General features: G+C 42.5%; 1 protein-coding gene across 2 annotated transcripts in view; it reads left to right on the top strand.

Annotated features, from left to right (window-relative positions):
- Positions 1–19,485, top strand: part of LOC108232932 (protein APCDD1-like) — a 28,325-nt gene extending 8,840 nt beyond the window's left edge. Inside the window, exons 2-7 of one of the 2 annotated variants that reach the window (XM_025004800.2) lie at positions 3,354–3,480; positions 3,603–3,767; positions 11,589–11,769; positions 11,972–12,497; positions 17,036–17,357; positions 18,482–19,485. In XM_025004800.2, coding sequence (XP_024860568.1) covers positions 11,732–11,769; positions 11,972–12,497; positions 17,036–17,357; positions 18,482–18,918 — 1,323 coding nt within the window. In that variant the 5' untranslated portion in view covers positions 3,354–3,480; positions 3,603–3,767; positions 11,589–11,731 and the 3' untranslated portion in view covers positions 18,919–19,485. Of the gene's footprint in view, positions 1–3,353; positions 3,481–3,602; positions 3,768–7,032; positions 7,325–11,588; positions 11,770–11,971; positions 12,498–17,035; positions 17,358–18,481 lie in introns of those variants that run through there. The other variant, XM_017411076.3, reaches the window with a different exon arrangement.
- The last annotated feature ends 1,364 nt before the right edge of the window (positions 19,486–20,849 follow it).

Here is a 20,849-nt window from a genome sequence, read left to right as displayed (position 1 = left end):
CAGTTTGTTGTCAGGTCACACAAATCTGTTCTTCTTTTTGACAAACAAATTGACCCCGATAACGAGTCTGCAGCGACACATTTATTAAAACCAGGTGACTGAGCTCTGGGTTTGTCTGTTTTATGTCAATTAATTAGAAAAGCTAAAATGATCCCGAAACGGCGTTTAGCAACTTTTTGTGACATCAAATCAACAAAGTTATTGCCTCTTATTCAGCAGAATGTTTGCAAAACTGGCAACCTAAACCGATAAGTGTGATTGAAGGGATGCAACAACGTGAAATAAACTCATTTAAACTTTTTATTTGTTTCCAGAAGGTTTTCTCCGGAGTGCCGAGCGGCTGCAGGCGTTTATTCTGCTCTCAGGTGGGAGGAAGACGAGCAAAGAGTGAACGCGTGACTTCAACGACTGCAGGATCAAAACAGGCATCCATCAATCAGTCAAAACCCTTCCTATCACAATTAATTTATTAGGCAGATTTAGTTTAACTCCTCTTGGATCCTGTTTACAGCCTGCTAATGTTTATGTCAACACTTTTAGAGAAATAAAATTGACATGATGAAAACTATGAATAAATGCCTGTTTTGACACTTTGTGTCTAAATTACTACTGGCTGTAAACGTCTATAAACCAGAGGGCTCCAGTTTGTTACAAAACAGCCATAATTTATTATTTTTTATTTATTTATTCTTAATTAAGAAGGATGTGACGACAAAAGATCCGGTAAATGATGCAGCGGTTTAGTCTGAGGCAAGTTTATCAGGTCAAAAAGGGAAATGTTTTTTTGGTCTTTCACTAACAGAAAACGATACGTTTGCAGGTGCTGCAAAGAAAATGCAGACAGATTATAGAAAAAGCAACGTGGATTGATTTTATTTTGGAGGAGGGGAGAAACAAAACAGAGGCTTGAAGGAAATTAGAATATTTCGTCAGTCAGATGGGTTTTAAAAAATCTGCAGCCAGAAAAAACAAAATGAGGGAATTTTAAAAGGAAACAAAATATTATCGGGACAGAAAACTAAAAACAAAATAAGTCTAACCAATGTTTGTGAGCAAGCTGTAAGAATCTTTTTAAAGGAATTGGCTTTTTTTGGCTCGAGTTTTTCTCAACACTCCCTTCAATATCTGACAGGTGGCGTTGACCTTTGACCTCTCCGGTTCTCTCGCCTGAGGGATTTTGACCCAAAGCGTCGAGGTCAACAGCCTTAACTCGAAGACTGCAGCAGCAACACGAGTTATCCCATAATCTGTTTCTGCTCCTTTATGTTTATCACAAAACATTTATGATGTAGAAATAAGTTAAGTTGTTTTAAAACGTCAGAACCTTCAACCCTGTTTCTGAAAATGATCCCAAGCAGCTATAATTTAAAAACATTTCACTGTAAAATGTTCCATTAAAGGAACTGATCCATCATCAGTCAGTTCCTTTTTTTAATAAATCTGGTTTTGCTGTAGTTCAGATGGGGAGCTTTTGTTTTTGAGGATGATCGACCATGAGGCATTTTAAAGAAGAGAAAAAGAAACTGGCACTCATTTAGTCAGCACTGAGGAGGACTTTTGCATCTTTAAACTCTGATAAGGCACTATTTCCTGAGACCATCACTTCCAAAATGACTAACTATCCCTTTAAACTCCTAAGAGATATAAAAATGCATGTAAAGGTGAGTTTTGGCCTTTCTGCCTCCTTAACCCAGGACTGTCCACCTTCCTGGTCCATTTTTTAGTGTTGAGAAGAAAAATACATTTTTGGATTGACCCAGTCTGAGCGGCGTGAAACCACCTCAGCTGCAGGAAGCGGCGTCTACGCTGACTGACGGGACAAACTGCTGCAAGGTCACATTTCCAAAACGTAGCCTCAACATTTGATCTGCTCTGAGCTCGTGGGCGAACGTGCCCAAACCTGAAGACAGGACGAGACAAGGCTAAATCTCCACATTACGCTCCCATTGACAAGACCTTGTAAAAATGATGCTGTGCTAGTAAAATTGAAGTGGACGATGAACTTCCAGGGCTTAAACTCCTCCTGGCAGAGCCACCAAAGAGAAGGAGCTGAGCGTGGGAGCCAGACTATCTGTGAGGGAAGTGGTCAGGGCACGAAAGATTGATGGATCCTCAAAGCTACACCATTGATGTGTGCTGCAGTTTTTTCCATGAGCAGAGACAGATCTGTGGTTAGAGCGATACAGAATTTGTCCCAGATTTTCCCTTCTTCTTCTTCTTCCCTCTTCTCTCTGTTGGCTGCATGGGAGCAGCTTTGATGTGGTGCTCTGTGTTGCAACCGCAAGCCCAAAAGGAACCAGATGCTCTTTGGACTGGCTTGTGGTAAAAGATGGCATTAAATACAGAAGATGGGTGCAGGGTTACCTCCATGCAAGTCTGCTGTGAACTTGGCTGCACTAAAGCAGACGACGGGGATGTCAGAAAACGAACGCAAACATGAGCTGAAAATGTAAAATAAAATCTAAAATGATCACCATCTGCCACACCTGAGCTTAAAAACACACAATAACTGGAATGTATTGAGATCTATTCCTATTGTTTGCTCCATTTGTCTTTTTATGCCATAATCTGATATAACTTGGCTAATTTGTTGCTATTTAAGATTTAAAAGTAGCAAAAGTTAGCTGGAACCTTTAAGTGTTGACTTCAAGCTGCTTTACTTAGCATTTTTGTTGCTTTTAGCTCACATTTTGATACTTTCAGCTTTCAGCTGCTTTCCCCTTTTTTAGCTTGAATTTTATTTTCAGCTTCAACGAATTGGTAAGGTCATTCAGCGTTCATTGCATTTTTGCAGAAAATGCAAATTTCTGTAGTTTTTAAGAGTTAAAACTCAAACTGCAGCACAGGTAAGAGTGTGTGCTGCACATGTGAATATTAAAATGTTTAAAAGCCGAAGAAACGGCTACAATAATCGGCTAACAACTGTCCAGACTTCTAAAGGATCAGCACGGATTATTGGAAAAATCCTAACTTTTAAATATTTCCAGTGTTAACAAAATGAATGACTTACAACTGATTAACTTTGGAAGGCATTCCAAATCAAGATGGCTGCCACAGCTAACAGACCTTTAAAAAAAATGGCTACAACTCCACTTTTACACACATTAAGCTAAAATCTGGTGTGGTAGTAGCTGGGAGTTGTGTACAAAACATGCCGAGCTGTAAAAAATGGTGCAACATCTTTGCCTGAAACTTTCCCCATTCGCTGTTTAGTCAAGACTCTGTCAGCAAAATATCTCAGCTGGCAGCTCGGTGATCCATCAGAGGGTTTTACGGTCGTTTAAAGGTTATGTGTAATCATGGTTGTACGTTTAATTTGAATCACTGCTGTTTCCTCTGCCTGCTTTCTTCAGATTTGTCGAGTCAGCCTGTGTGTTCGCCACACGGCTGGCATCGCGACCAGGAACCCGTCAGACGAGGCCAGAGGGCCCCCCGAGTGGACCGGAGCAACAAACATCCTGCAGCTTGGCTCTGTTTTGGGTCAGTTTAAAATAAAAAGCAGCAGTGCTGTGTCATGCATTCAGTGCCTTTTTTTTAATGGGTTTTATCTGTGTGTGTGTGTGTGTGTGTGTGTGCTCTGTTTGTCATTCTTAATCCTGCAGCCGGTTCTGGTCCACAGCTAAGTTTCAGTTTTATCGTCGTCCTGCGCAGAGAGGAGTGTTTTCATATCAGCGCTGCGTCACGTTCCGCTCTGCTTCCTGTCAATCACCTCCCAGCTGCAGGACGACCTGGAGGTTCCCTCCTCAGCTGATGATGCACGCCTTCAGGTGGGAGGACCGTTTCATTCACGCTACCGAGGTGGACATAAAACACTGAGCTCATCTCAAAATAAAAAGCTAAATAACTGACAGGAATGATCTGAGTTGAAGCAGTTTTGGTCAAAGTTTGTAAATTATGTGTTGAAGATTCCTCTCGGCTACTTCCACACAAAGTTTTAGCTCAGTATCTGTAAAACTGCCTGAAATACAGACATTTCTGTTTCCTAAGTTTAAACCGTTATAGATGATCATCCAGTGGTTACTTTGAGTTTCATTAAAATTCGTCTGTTGGTTCATCAGATATTTTGCTGACAGATTATCAAATACATGCACACCTATAGACATTTCTGCCCTCCTCCAGAGGCAAAAAAGTGATAAATATTTTCCATTTTCTTCCCATTTCCTTTTTACCTCAATTCCTATATATTTATATCTTAAAGGAGTTTATCCTTGACCCTGCAGGCTGTTAGAGGCTCACAATAGGATGGCTCATTCCACATGAGAGTATTTACTGAGGCAACACAGATGAAAAGACCCTCCTCCTCCTCCTCCTCTTCCTCCTCCTCCGTCTCCGTTTTCCCGCTCAGTCTGGATTGATTTAACAGTCTCAAGTGTCTCTGTGGCAGCAGTGGAGCAGAACTTTGTCGGGTTCTGTTCACGTGTTTCATTCAGATTTTTAAAAAAATATATTTTCCCTAACGATAAAGCAGGCAGGATAAAGACATGTTTACAGGTTTTTATACGGCTGACTGTTACATAAAAGGTTCTGTTTAATGAACTCCTCACAAGAAATTAAAGGCCAAGGCTCCTTTTAAAGGACCATACCCACCACCTTTCACGCCAAAGTTTTAAACATCTTATAAGATGTTTAAAGCCGTCTTAAAGATGGCGTTCTGTCACAAACACGTGTGTTAGCTCTTCGTGGTAATGATTCTCAGCTAAAACGTCTCATTTTGGCTCAATATTTGGACAAACTGATTGAGTTGAAGCCATTTCTGTGTCAGTTAGCCGTGGCAGCCATGTTGAATTGGATTAATTGGTTATTTTTTTGCACGTTTTCTTCAATTCAAGAGGCAGAAGTATCATTGGCCGCCATCACCTATCTGCAGAGGGTGGTTATGAGGGATAACTGAAGACTGCACGGCACTTTGTGTAATAAAACAATAAAAGCTGCCCTGCTTGCTTTTTTTAAAACATTTTGAGCCAAACTTGCCGGCGCAGCTTGAGATCCAGGATTAGAAGAGGAGGGGGGAGAAAAAAAGAGCAAATGCCGAAAGAAGGCCACTGAAGAAACCGGCGAGGTTTAAGACTCCAAACAATGGAAATTAATTAGAACTGCCTGAGTCTGATTTTAGACGGGAGGATTACCGGATCAGCACATGAAATACTGTTTTTGTGTTTAGTGGGGCCTCCTTCACTGAGACTTATCTCCAAAACCATGAAAGCAGACTCTACCTTTATAACTTAACTGTGTTCTGTAGTTAAAAGAAACAGAAAAGTTGACCACACTTCCTTTTTTTTTAATCCAGTTTACATCTATTAATTTATAGCCAGCTCACAGAAACTGTAATCCAAAGTACCTTTAAGATGTCCAATAATTTCATACCTCTCTGACATACAGCTGCAATCAATACTTCATATAAAAATGTGCTTTTAAGAACATTACAGGTGTTTAGGAGTTGCTGTATCTAGATGTACCCGGGCAGAATTGCGCTTCCCGTTTACTACGTCCGGTAGTAAACAGGAATCCACAGAAACCTCAGGATCTCGGCTAAAAGCTCATAAAACCCATTTCTACAATCATCAAATGCGGTCGAGACCACAAACAATTAAATCGGCTAGTGAACAAATTGTGCAAAATGACGTAAACACAAAAGTCTCTCAGCTGAGTCAAATGAAAACACTTCTAATGAAATCTCACAGGTGTTCGTTTTATTTTGATACCACGATAATTTAAACAGAGTTTGTAATTGCTGTGAAATGCTTGGTTCATTTCGGAGCAGGGACTTCAGAAAGGCCCCTGGGGGCCCTTATGGATGAGTGAGGGGGAAAGATGGAGAACAGCCCGAGAAATCAGAGAGACAAAACCAAAGAAGGTGAAGTTAAAACTGAGGTGTGAGAGGCTCTGCTGCAGGCATGGAGGAGACGTTTACTCTGAGACAGAAACGTGATGCAACCAGGAGGATGTTGGCAACAAACGACAGGATGGACTCTCGGCATCAGAGACTCGCCGTGGTCCTGCTTCACCTTGGCTGGAGTCTGCAGGGCGTCTAGCGTGAAGCGACAGAAACGGGTTTCAGAATTTACCTGTTTCAGGACTGAATTTTAAAAATGTCCTCAGAGGAAACAAAGTGCATCAGTTGTTGTCCTGGGGCTTCTGCATACAAACACACAGAAGACATGAGCCAAAACCAAATAATCAAGGTTATAAATATTAGCTGCTGCATCAAATACGCCCAAAGTTTTACGTAAAATATTTGCTTAGAATTATTTTTTAAGGACAGGAAATGCCTTTGAAGCAAAATGTTGCCTTTTGAGTGATGAAAAGCTGTTACAAAATCTATTTGTTTTATAAAAATTCAGTTGTTTTTGTGCTCATCTGCCACCAAAAGGTGAAGGTGGACAATCGTGGTTTTTAATTGTCTGTCAGCAAAATATCTTATGAACCACTGGATGGATTTTAATGAACCTTTTAGAAAATAATGATGTACAACTGATTATTGAGTCACAGCAATTTAAGATGATCAACATATTCTGTTTTATTTAGGCCAAGGTTGATTATCTCAGTGATTTTTCCTGATCCTTGCAGGTGGGTTCGACCATTTGATTGAGTAAATGACAACAAAAGCCTTGAAACTAAAGCAAAATGTCACCTAAAGTAATGAAAAATGTTCCAGAATCGGTTTGTTTCATAAACATTCTGCGTCTAAAAACTGTATCCATTTATAATTTAACTTTTTGCATATTTAGGGAGTGTTTGTTTAAAGAAATATTTAGGATTTTGTGAAATCAGAAGCTGTTTATGCAACAATCTGATCTCTCTGTGTTGATTTAAATTGATTTAAGTCTGTCCCCACCTCCTGTAAGCTGCGCGCCCGGCTCTGATCAGACGGGTGATTCTCCCTCCGGTGTCCGCCGCGGAGGGGAGACACTGTAACAGCTGAGAACAGCTCACTTTAACGCCGCCTCTCCGCCCATTAAACGCGGGTTTGGGCGGAGCTCAGACTCTGGAGGCCGGCCGGACCTTTAAACCCTCCTCCGGGGCGCGGGGCGCAGGACGCGCGCGGTGCGTAAAACCAGCCGAGCCGCCGGAGCGCAAACTTCACCTCCTCCGGGCTGCTGCGCGCGAACGAATCGGTCTCAACTCTGCTTCCTCTGTGGGGAAATTTTGTTTTCTCTTTTTTCCTGACACGATGCTCGGGTTTCTCAGGACTGTTTGCTCCGTGAGCCGGATTATTAAACTGGATTTCTGTGGGAAAAACTAAAACTAAAACCGTCGCATCAACCAACTGTGAGCAATCGCGAAATGGGGCCAATACCTGCAGTGGTTCTTGTTGCTTTTTTAGGTAAGAAGCCCCCCTTTTTTCACCTTTTTTTTGCTGGGTTTGTTGCTTTAATTTGGTGCAAGGAGTGCCTCCTGTCACGTCACACACCTGTTTGCAATAATATCTGCACCCACAGGTCAACAGGTGTAGCAATTATAAAAAAGGAGATGCTTTATTCTGCAACAGTGCATCCTCAGAGGTCAATAAAAACCTCCCCTGAGGCTGCAGTGAAGATGAAAGCCATGGGAGAGTTAAGAGCCACTTTAACCATCCACTCCTGATGAAAACCCTGTCTGGGCAGCAGAGGATTATGGGACTGCAGTTGACCTGATCCATCTGTTGCCAGTGACAAAGGAAGGCAACAGTTGGCAGCGACTTCAAACCAGCAGGCTGAGATAAAAAGGATGCTCCGGCTGTCCACTTCTCCTTAAGTGTGTTTGAGTGAATCTAACTTTCAATTAAGTGGTGTTTTATTGCAGGCTTTCATTGTGGCAGGGAAAACGCTCTGTCAGCCCGGATCACTGCCTGCTGTAAATTCACTGAGGGAGGAAACCTCAGAGCTGCCATGCAGGGAGAAACGACACGGAGTTTGCATTTTTTTACCGACTGGAGTCTCCTAAATCACATCTTTACGAGCCTTCAAAGTGCTCATCATGCAGACTTTGGTGTGGCCGTAACTTCAGGTTTCAACTCTGAGACGTATAGAAAAAGCATCAGAAGGGAAAATATAGTGAAAAACACTTTGCTTTATATCACAGTTACCATATCTAAGTAAGCCGTAAATGCAAAAAAATTTGAATTTATTAGCATTAATGAAATATTAGATGAAGGAAAAATGCTCATTTTCGTCTCTTATTCTGGCTCAAATTGTAAGTTATTCATTGCAATGTCATGAAGACCGTTCCAAAAGAAACAAAGTCCACATAACTTTGTCTTTCATACCGATTGTTAATGAGGCCTTAAATCTAAAATTTGTAAGCAAAATTACCAAAAATAGCAGCTTTCTGTTTACCTCTGAAAGCAGCCTAAGTGACAGAAAATAGGACAACAACAGCGACGTCCATAAAAGAGCCGTTCAGGATCGAGAAGTCCGGCACTTCTGATGTACTGGAGTGAATTTACGCTCAGATTTGTTGAGTAAAACATGCAGATAAAAGCGCTTTGTTTACATTGAGCACGTACCCGCCTTTCAGAGCCTCATATCAACATTTCTGCGAAACTACCGGAGCAAACCCTTTGAAACTGTACCAAATGGTGCAGTTTGATAGTTTGCAATGAGTCCCTTTTTTTGGAAATGAAAAACACTTTTAATTTGTGAATGGATCCGTTTAAACATCATCTCTCAGCAGATCTTTAGATATTCTGTGGCTGAAACACAAACGTTGAAGCTCAGAGGAGCGTTCAGCTGATCCACCTGCAGTAACTTAATTTAATTCACCGTATTTTAGAAACCCGGGTGAGTTTCAGGAGCCGGGGAAGCATCAGATCTGGGAGAAGGTTAGTTTCCATCTTACATCCGGCAGCAAGAAAAACAAGAACTTCCTGTCATGAATTAATGTTGTTGGATGATTTCTTCTGCTTTGAGATGGACGTATTTCATCAAATATGTTGATTTCTGTAACAAAACTGAAGCTTTGGTGAGCCTGAGTTTCGCTGCAGGTTTTAAATTTCCTGTCTGCCGCAGGAAATGATGGATATTATGAGATGTCACCTTCAAGGATGTGTATTGTCTGCAGATGACTCTCAGCTACTACCACGCCAAACTTTAGCTCAGTTTGCCATCAACTATTACAGTCAACACCACCTGTCTGTTAGCAAAATATCTCATGCACCACCAGGCGGATTTTAATGAAACTATCAGGAAGTAATCCGTCTGCAACTCGTTAAGTTTTGGAGTTGGTTCAATTCAAGATGGCCGCCACAGCCAACACAAAAATGTTTAACTCAGTCAGTTTTACAGATGTTGAGCCACAATTTGACGTGGTAGTAGCTGAGAGTCGTTCATATCAAATGTTTTCTCCTTCAGTCCGAACAATAACTAACTTATTTATTTTTCATGAATGTGAAAGTTTCTTCTGTCTCACAGCCAACCTCTGAGATAACACATAAAACAGTCCTTTGTCTGGATTTTTCCTCTTCCTGTTAAAGTGATGTTCGGTCGCTCCCAGGCCTCTTACCTCACCGGTGGGATGAGGCCAACTGGAAATGTTCGCTGTGGTTTAGGGCTCTGGGAGTGTTGCGGTCACTTTGTTTTAGGTAGAGCTGAGCAGTTTTGGGAAAACGGCGACAGCAGCGGCGAGAGACCCCCAAAAAAAAAAAAAGGTTCCAAGTTTTTAGGATTATTGCCTTTAATGAGGGAAGAGTTTAAAAAGAGCCCCTCAGTCACTTCCACATCCATCACTCGCTGAACGTGTGAAAAGGAAGATATAAGACACTTCAAACAGCGAACACAAAAATCCTTATAATCATTTCCTCATTTATTCTCCTGCGAGTCTGGTTTTTATTTTTGAGCTGGTTCACATTTGGATTTAATGGAATGCAAAAAAAAAAAAGATTTGTAGCTGCTATTTTTTTTAAAAATGGCTCAAAAATAAAGTTCACATCTCATAATTTTAGGACTTTTACGTCTTGGAGGGATGTCGACTTTAGATCAGACATCATCACTCCGTTTATCTGCCAGTAAATATAGAGATTTGATTCTTTGTGTTATTGTGCATTTAGGATATTCTTTAAGGAGGAAAGCTTTAAGAAACCTGTTTTTATACTTGTTTTTTTCTGACTCCCTTCAGTTTGTGTTGTTGTGCAGCCAATATGACACAATATAGGGATTTACTTACGTAGACTTACGTAGTCTTATTTTCACAAGGTTGCACCATTTTTTGACGTCTGGATTGCAGCATTGTTAACGTTTTCAGCACCAACGCGCTCTTCTCTCATTCGTCTTCAAACCTCTTTTGGTTGCAGCTGGTTTCAAAGTCAGACGCTTTATTTCCCATCATGCAATCATAAAATTTACACTTACTAACCCTTGAAGCACATCATCAGATGGGCAGTAACAAGATTGTGCCCAAAACTTGGATCTTGATCAACTCTTTCTCGCAGAAACGCAGAATGATGAGCTTGTATCCGTTCGGCGTGTGCTAGTATGAGCTTCCAGGCTGGTCCGATGTTTTCTGCGACACTAAAAGCAACAATCAGCCGTTTCTGTCCAGTGGCTTGTGAGATATTTTGCTAACAGACAGGTTTGACTTCAACATTTAATTTTAAAAGTTTAAAAACCAGTTTGTTTCCTGGTGGCACTCAGAATATATACATTAGAGATGACTTTCAGTGCCAAAATGTAGCTAAATGTGTGCAAAACTGACTGAGTTGTAGCATTTTTTGTGTTTCGTTGAGGTTGATTAGCTGTGGCAGCCATCTTGAATCAGGATGCACATCTGCAGCTGATCCATTTTTGCACTCCTTGTTTTTTTAACACATCTTCAGCAGCTGAATCTGCGTCACTAATGCCACTGTCTGAGCGGGAGATCAAGCCCCACATTGTGCAGCGTCTCCTCTCTGATGTGGTGATTTACTCGCCGGTCTGGGCGGGAACACAGAGAGGCCGGAGTGAAACAGCTGGAAGCTTCTTTGAATCAGACGCTTTTCGGCCGCCCTCTCAGCATTATTAGTCTCATACTGGAAGGGTAGTAAATGATATCACTGATCGAAAAACTTTTAGGCCAAGTTTTAGCTTTTCAAGGTAGATTTGAACGACACTGGAGCATAATTGGAAACACAGCCTCAGTGGAACGTGAGCTTTGGGGGCATTTTTTGGTCTGCAGGCTTCGGAAATGCTTTCATTTCCAATATTTTATCCCTTTGTGCTCCACATTCCAGCACAGAAGTTATTGTTTTTATCTTTTTGGTGGATGGAGAAGCAGGTTGGCTGAAATCAGCTCATCTTTTTGTACGAATCGTACGAATGCCGAGTCAGCGTTCGCACGATTGTCTTCCTGTTTCTGTGGGTCAGTTGTAGATGTTCATCCAGCATACTTTCAGCTATTTTAACCATTTATCTGTCAAAATGTTAAGTTCATTGAAGACATTAGTTGTTTGGAGTCTTTATACTTTATGAAATATTTACCTTGACCTTTGTTTCCCCATCGAAATGAATAGAAACCTCTTCAATGACTTGTTTGAAGACTCTTTGTTTTTACCTTTTTAGCTTGTTTTTAGCTTTTAGCTAAGACAAAATTCTAAATTTTCCATGATTTCCACGCATTTCATTTATTTTTCCTCTCAGTTTGGGCTGAAGGCTCCTCGCTGCGTCACCCACACGGCCACTCGGGTCATTTGTCCCTGAAGATCTTCGGCCGCTCCATCAGAGACTCTCAGTGCCAACACAAGCTGAAGCACCTTCACAACGGGGCCCGGATCACGGTGCAGATGCCTCCTAACGTGAAGGGCCACTGGGTCTCCACCAGGTTGGTTTGACTTTCTCTGAATGCCTTAATATCTTAGCAGCAGAAAACAAGTTAAAGTCTCAGCTTTACAGAAAGTTGTTGGTATCTTTGAGATGCTTTAAAGTGAGTGGGCATCAACGTAAAGCAGGAAAGTTTCCAGCTAATCTCAGAATCATGAACTTCCACAAAGTTTATCTGCTTTGCTCTCTGCTCTCTGTCGCAGCTGCGAAGTGAGATCCGGTCCGGAGTTTCTGACCCGATCCTACAGGTTTTATCCCAACAACACCTTCCAGGCCCACCAGTTCTACTACGAGGACAACCACTGCACCAAACCGGCCTACACGCTGCTGGTCCACGGCCGGCTGCGCTTACGACAGGCCTCCTGGATCATCCGAGGGGGCACGGAGGCGGATTACCAGCTCCACCGCGTCCAGATGGTGTGCCACACACCCACCGTGGCCACGGAGCTGAGCCAGAGGCTTAACCACAGCTGCAGCGGGGCCGTGAGGGGCCCCTGGGAGCCCGGCGTGACCTACGAGCTGTGGAATGAGGAGGGAGGCTACAACTGCTCCAAGGAGCTGAGCTTCACCATGCACGAGCTGCAGCTGCTGCGGGTGGAGAAGCAGTACCTGCACCACAACCTGGACCACCTGGTGGAGGAGCTGTTCCTGGGGGACGTCCACACGGAGCCGCCGCAGAGGCTGTTCTACAAACCGTCCAGCTACCAGACGCCCCTGCAGAACGCCGAGGTTGGTCCGCGACCGGTTTTCTAACAAAACACTTCGGACTCTGGAACAGGGGTGGGCAACCCTGGTCCTGGAGAGCCACTAATCCTGCATGATTTACCTGTTCCTCTGCTCCAACACCTGGTCTGAATCAGTGTGTCATTAACAGGCTTCTGCAGAACATGAAGAGGTGATTTAACCACTGAATCAGGTGTCGGAGCAGAGAAACAATTAAAACCTGCAGGATAGCGGCCCTATCACTGGTCTAAACCTACATCCTTTTTCAAAAGAAGATTATTTTAGTTTAAAACTCTGGCTTGAAAGATGGTGGGTGACATGCACTCCTTCAAGGAATGTCAGGCCTTTAATTTGAACAGTTTTCTAAGAAGTTCAAGTTTTAAACTTTCAAATCTTTGCTTTTTGATTTAAATACACAATGCTTCTGGAGATGGGATTACATTTCTAATGGGTTTTCCTATTAAGACAGCTTTTGTCTTGTTTTTGCCCAGAGGTTAAATGCAAATTTAACTCATTTGTTTCATGACAGCAATCGTAAATAATACTACAACTTTGGCTCTCTAGGACCAGGGTAGAAGATGTGCAAAGACCCGACATGAAGCAAAGACACCAAAAACAAAATCTTTGATTTCCCCAGATGTTTACCCACACAGTTTATCTCCTGCTGCCAAAAGTAAAGTTTTTCTGTAGCTTTTAAAACTCATGAACCAGCGGACACATTTTAATGAAACATTCAGAAAGTAATCACTGGTTGTACATCTACGACTGCTTAGCTTCCCTGACATTCAAGATGGCCGCCGCAGCTATTCCACCTTTGTAACGCCGCCAGTTTTACAGATACTGAGCTAAAATCTGGTGTGGTAGTAGCTGAGAGTCAGTAACGGCGCGTCTCACAGCACGTGGCCTGAGAGGCGAGGGGTGACGCGTGAGGAATGCTGAGCCCTGAACGATTCCTGAAACAGAATCTGAGCTCCAGTGTCCCCGCTGTCGGGTTGGGTCGGGTCGGACTGCAGACAGCGGTCCAGATTCATCAGCAGGAGGCTGAGAACCGTTCCCACTCACATATTTGACTTTTTGTGTTCAATACGGCATCCTTACGGGTCAGAGAGAGGGCTATATTTTCTGTCCCGAGTTTGTGACTTCAGCATGAAACCACAGCTGAGCTTCACTCCCACTGTGCTGACCTCCTTCACCCCGAAGACCACACACACACACACACACACACACTACACGAGCTTCAGTTTTTAAAGCCAGAGCAAAATGCTTTTAATTTTAACAAATTTAAAGGTGTCCAAACATGTCGGTCAGTCAAATTTCTGCTCATATCTCGTGCGGTTAAAGCAAAACAAATAAAACAATCTGGCTTTTTAAAAATATTATTTGATCTAATCCTGAATTAAAATCTCCTGTGTGTCAATTAAAGACGTAATCCATGAAGGAGTTCATATTTCCTGCTACCTTTCAGCTCAGATCGTGTCATGTTGACGATTTACAAAGTTATCTTGAAAATAACGTTATGTGCGATCTGACTAACAACACGCCATGTTTGACGGAGTTGGTGTTTGCTAAAGTCGATTAGCTGTAGCGGCCATCTTGAATTGAATTGAGTCCAAATGTTAATCCAGTGTAGATGTATATCCAGTGATTCTCCTCTGAAAGTTTCATTAAAATCCATCCAGTGCTTCATTTTTTGCTGTGAAAAACTCACAGACGGGCAATAATAAACTAGTTTTTTTAAAAACTCAAATACATTTTATAGTAAAAGAAAGCAGACGTACGTACAAACGGATTTTATCTCCCAAATCTCAGCGTGAAGAAGAAAATAGTCTCCCTCCTCTGCCGTGCTGACAGGATGTGACTTCTCTGTTTACACGAGTTTCCCCGCTGGCTCAGACCCTGGAGTGATGTTTTCACTGTCACAGTCGACAAACATGACAGTGAAATCCTGCTGGGGTCCGCTGTCTAAACAAACGCCGGTTTTTACGGAGACAATGGGGCCTCGGTGTTGCTGATCAGAACATAAACAGAACCTGGAGGGATGAGCCAAGCTCGTAATGGACCCAGAACCTCTCCCCCCTCGGCGCCCTTTGGCCTGAAGAGGTGCCGCGTGAAGCTGGGCCCATCCCTAGGAACAATTAACATGTGGTATTCCCAGAATTTTGAATCACGCAGCCATATTAAACACTCCAGCAAAGCGGACACCGGCTCTGGTTTCATGCATGCCTGGAGTGCCATCTCCCCCTCCCATTGTTATATTTTTTTGTTTTAAAAAACAAAACTAAACGGTTACTATGATCCACCTTAAAGGAATAGTCTGATGTTCTGTCAGATAAATGTCGCATGAACTCAGCCGGGATAAGTATGGCGCCTTGCACCGTAAAAATCAAAGTACTTACGTCACTACAAATTTACACAACGTCCCTGTTGTTATCAGCCACGACATCATCCAGGCTAAAGAACGCTACATTAGGGTTTAATATTAGCTGAAGCTGCAGATGTATGTCTGACACTTCGGCGCGTCTAGTCAGTCCAAAAATCCACTTAACTGGTAGGAAGACGGAGGATGTTTGGTTAAGAAAACCAGCAACAAAAGTGTAGAAGTTTCTTCTTCTTCTTCAGCTGTTCTTTTTTCAGGGGTCATCACAGCCAGTTGTCCTCCTCCATCTAACTCTGTCCTCTCTAACTGCATCCATATGTCTCCAACATCCTTCTGTCCCTCCTCTGCACATGTCCAAACCGTCTCAGTCTGTCCTCTCTAACTCTGAGGACCTCATTCCTAATCCTGTCCGTCCTCGTCCCTCCCAAGGACAACCTCAACATCTTCAGCTCTGACACTTCCTGTTCCGTCTCCTGTCCTTTTTGTCTCCAAACCGTCCAACACGGCTGCTCTCGCCACTGTCTTGTCAAACCTTTCCTTTGACCTTTGACCTTTGCTGGCACCCTTTTGGTCACAAATCACTCCATCCTGCCTGGACTCTCTTCTTCACCTCTTTCTTACAATCCCCGTCCTCCTGGAGAGTGGACACTAAGTCCTTGAAGTCCTGCGCAGAAGTGTAGATGTTTAATATTTGCTAATGTGCCGTTCTTTCAAACTGGTGTGTCGTTTTTGAGAAAACAGTGACTTTATGAGCCTGAAAACACAAATAAATTGGTTAGCTGTTAGCCCTTTTACCCTTTTCTCCATACTCCATGCCCTACGACGGCTAATAAGGTAACTTCAGTTCAAAATTAACCAATTTATTGTCAGTAAATGTGGTTTATATTATTGTTTCTTTTAGCTACAAACCTTCTCGGGCCTATTACAGAGCTAGTAAGGGGGTTTTATCAGCCAAAGGCAAAGGGCGGTAAGGTTTCGTCTGACGTGAGCCCGTTTAAGGGGAAATTCCTGCCATCTAAAACAACAGAAATGCAGACGTTTGATGAAAGGTTAAACTTTTGTGACTAAAAACAGCTGGATCCGAATCCAGTAGACAGAGGTTGGTACTTTGTTTTGCAATCCAATTAAACTGAGCTAATAATCTTCAAAATTACTAGTAACGTCCTAATTGTTTACTAATTTTCACCGCCTCGCCTTTAATGATAGGTCATCGAATGAGATCATGCTGGAGTTTTGGTTTTTAGCTTCTACGTTTTCATGAAGTCGCACAGAAAAAAAAACAACCCACAAAGCGTTCGAGTCAAGCACCTCGTCGTTCTGTAATGGTTTCTTTTTCAGGGGGGCGTTGTGCTGCCGCAGAGACTATCCAATCCATTAATTTTATACGCCGTGCCCAGAACTGGTCCCGGTCCAGAACACTTGCCGGTGCCAGCGTGTTCATTTATGGTTACTGGGTGGAACTCTGCAGTGATGCAAGAGCAAGGCAGACTTTATTTTTTAGGTTTGTTTCTTTCATTTTCTGTCGCCCTGCTTCTCCGCTGCGTTACTGCGGCCGACACTGGATCCATTTTAGGTTGAAATCCAGTTTTTGTGTCATTGCTGTTGGTTTGTGTGTGTGTGTGTGCACAAATTATTTCTGAGCAAATTCATGGTTTTTTATATTATCCTTAGTTTAGTTTGTTACAGCATCTTTTCTTTCCTTTTTTTAGTTTATCAGGCTTCTAACAACTAGTATTGAGTCTGACATTTTCAACTATGGAGGATGCACGCATTTTTGTAGTTTCTCTGCCCTCCTACCATTAAAAACCAACAAAATTTTTTAAATTAATGGCGAAACATTCCTTGAAAGGATGCATATCACCCACAGATTGAGACTAAGCTCATATCTTGATAAGTGACAGAATTGTAGCCGTTTTGGTTAAACCTTGAAGCTAACATTTTGTGAAATCTCTGTGATCTGTTAGTGCTTGGAATATGTTGTGAATGACCAAATTTAAGGTCCATATCTGTGAAGCTGACTGAGTTATGGCCATAACTGTGTTTTCTATATAGCTGTAGATGTGCATCCAATGATTACTTTCAGAAGTTAATAAGATTTTGACTTTAAACTTCTTTTTAAGTCCCCTGTATGTTAACAAATGCTTGTTTTTCTGCGTTTTGTTCTCAGAACCACGACCACGGCTGCATCGTCTGTCAGATCATCTCCCACTCGGACGAGCTCCGGCCCCCCGTCCTGCCGCCGCGAGCCGACCTCGCTGTCGACCTGTACGGTCAGTGGGTGAGCCAGCGCTGCGAAGTGCGCCCCGAGGTCCTCTTCCTCACCCGCCACTTCGTCTTCCACAGCAACAACCACACCTGGGAGGGTCACTACTACCATTACTCCAACCCCACCTGTAAACACTCCACCTTCACCATCTACGCCCAGGGACGCTACAGCCGAGGGCTTCGCTCCGCCAGAGTCATGGGTGGTACGGAGTTCGTCTTCAAAGGTAACCGTAGTTTCCACCTTGTGGGTGTCTTATACTACTACTGTCATGTGACTTCAGTAAATGGCTTCCTATATAGCAGGGGTCTCCGATCCTGGTTCTCGAGGGCCACAATCCTGCATGTTTTACTTGTTTCTCTGCTCCAACACACCTGATCTGAATCAATGGGTGATTAACAGGCTTCTGCAGAACATGAAGAGGTGATTTAACCATGAATCAGGTGTGTTGGAGCAGGGAAACAAGGAAAACCTGCAGGATAGTGGCCTTCCAGGACCAGGATTGGAGACCCCTGCCATATAGTATATACTTTATCATACCAGTTTGTCTCATGACAATATCATGTTAAGTCATAATATAGTTTCTATCATCAACTTACACCTGAACATCACACTACATGTAGGCGTCCTTTCATACTTTAGTTCGTGGGGCTTTATACGACATGTCTCATGATACTTTTGTCTGAACATGATTCTATTCTATGCCTCATGGTGCCTTTTATCATGAGGTCATGCTAATCACACTTTAGAATGAGTTTCATGTTGCCGTCATGTTATAGTCTGACTCATACTGCGTCGTGTTTTTTATCTGCATGTCATAGTAATACATCCATCTCATGAGACTTTGTCATGTGAGGTCATACTAAAGAGTGTCCCATCATATTGTTGGACAAATCCTACATTTGAGCATCATAATATAATGCATGTGTCTAACAATGTTTAATATAATCTAGTATCATGTGTCTCATGATTCTCTGTCATGTAGTCTGAAGGTCATATTTAAAGTCTTATTCTAACCAAATATAAGAGACAGCTGATTCTGTGTGGGATTTAAACTGCTGCCAAGGATTTTACATTTAAGTGATAACCTTTTTGTGTCTCATTACGCTGAGTCACATGGCTCATTATGAGACACTTTAGCAAGACATTCATATGACGATAGTATCAGTAAGGATCTAAATTATGGTTAATAAAAGATACATGACTTTATTTGTACAAACATCTTGTCCGCTGTAGTTACATTTTTAGTTACAGAGAAGGTTTTGTAGTGGAAGGCTAGAGCTTAACAAAAAAAAAATCTAAAACTGGAATCAGTGCATCTGTAGAAATAAAATATCTTGTCTCCTGTAGTGAACCACATGAGAGTGATGCCCATGGATGCAGCCACCACCTCCCTCCTGAACGTCTTCAAAGGCGACGGCTGTGGCGCGCAGGGCTCGTGGCAGGTTGGCGTGGAGCAGGACGTTACCGTTACCAACGGCTGCGTGGCTTTAGGCATCCGGCTCCCCCACATGGAGTATGAGCTCTTCCGCATGGAGCAGGACGCCCACGGTCGCCATCTGCTCTATAACGGCCAGCGTCCCAGCGACGGCAGTAGCCCGGACCGCCCGGAGAAGCGGGCCACCTCCTACCAGATGCCCCTGGTCCAGTGCTCGTCAAGCAGCCAGCAGTCGGATCACAGCCAAGGGGACGAGGAAAGGTCTCCGCTGTATGACGACTGCTCAGGGCAGCACAAACACATCAGTGCTGCCATCATCACTGCTCTGCTTCTTCTTCAACAGACCTAAAGAGCAGTTTGGGCTTGGTTTTTCACACAACAAAAACAACATCAGGACTGCTTGTTGTAAACTTTAAAACTTTCCTTTTCAGATGTAAAGAAGGTTGAGAACTGAACTCCCTTTCTTTTTACCAAAGACTGGAAACTGCTGCACCGCAGAAATTGCACTTTACAGTGGAAACACTTTTCTGTGATTCCACATTGATTTTAAAAGACATGTTTAAACGTGAACCTCTACATCATAGTGTCATACTTTAAAAGACACCTTCTACAATATAGTCTTGACTATTTCCCCAGTGTCATTAGTTACTAAAAATTAAACTATGGTACTTATATTACAGCTCTTCCTTATGTTTATCCTTATAGTACAGTGAACTCAATACTGGACACCAGTTTTTTTTCTGAAACACACCTGCAGGTTTACCTTCTGCATTTTAAAGAAAATTTCTACCTGTGCACACCAACACTAGGCTGAATTTCAAACTGGGGTTTGTCTGAAATTATGTAATCCTCTGTGTGGTAAAGCACACCTGAAAACTTGACATTTTGAAAAATAAATAGTCCACTTACACTGCCACCTGGAGTTGTCTAAGTCATTGTTTTACAGTCACAGCATGTGTCACCATCAACACACATACTACAGCATGATGACACCATCGACACACATACTATATAGCATGACGTTCCAGATGACATCGGCACACGTACTACAGCATGATGACACCATCGACATACATACTATATAGCATGACGTTCCAGATGATACCATCGACACACATACTACAGCATGACGTTCCTGATGACATCATCGGCACACATACTACAGCATGATGACACCATCGACATACATACTATATAGCATGACGTTCCAGATGATACCATCGACACACATACTACAGCATGATGACACCATCGACACACATACTACAGCATGACGTTCCTGATGACATCATCGGCACACATACTACAGCATGATGACACCATCGACACACATACTACAGCATGATGACATCATTGACATACATACTATATAGCATGACGTTCCTGATGACACCATCGACATACATACTATAACATGATGTTCCAGATGACACCATCGACACACATACTACAGCATGATGACATCATCGACATACATACTACAGCATGATGTTCCTGATGACATCATCGGCACACATACTATAGCATGACGTTCCTGATGACATGACATCATCTTGGTACAATAATATGATAGCAGTATATCATTGTAATAGTATGACCTCATGACACCCAGTATCATGACACAACATATAGAATAGGACAAAAGCCAATTTTGGGGACTTAAAGATAATGTCATAGGGTTTTACGTGTCTACTGACAAGAATATACGATGAATACTGGGCATTCAGCAATTCTGTTGGCTATACAACTTTGTCACTAATATAACTGAAAACCTTTTCAAAAATAATTTAAATCCAAGTCATCAACATGAGACATTTTGTGCATTAAAATGTAAATAAATAAACTAAATACCTTGTGTGTGGCTGCCTAAGAACTTCAGCTCTATAGCAGGCCACCGTCTTCATGTTGTCATGGCTGTCCTCATGTTCACGTTCGGGGGCTTCAACTAAAACTTTAAGAACAGGATTTAGAGACAGAAAGACTACAACGCTACCAAAATTATGTCAGTTCACAATCATCAATGTCAAATGGTATCTAAAAAGATTCTGCAAGTCATTTTACTCCTTTGAGTTTTCTTCAGAACATTAAGTTTGTATCTCGTACAAGCCGAGCCTTCGACAGGAAACAGGTTTCCATTTGTAGTCCCCAAAAGAGAATTAGAAACACCCAGATTTTTACGAGACCGCAGATTCGACGTGAGAGGAACATGGAAGCTGCCAAGTACAGACAGTCCTGAGGAGGAGTCTGTCATAACCTTTTACTCCCTTGTATGCCAACATG

Source organism: Kryptolebias marmoratus, linkage group LG20 (assembly GCF_001649575.2).
Source record: "Kryptolebias marmoratus isolate JLee-2015 linkage group LG20, ASM164957v2, whole genome shotgun sequence".
In the NCBI taxonomy this organism is placed as follows: Eukaryota; Metazoa; Chordata; class Actinopteri; order Cyprinodontiformes; family Rivulidae; genus Kryptolebias; species Kryptolebias marmoratus.
The sequence above is the reverse complement of the archived record's forward strand: the minus strand, read 5'-3'. Positions and strand labels throughout refer to the sequence as shown.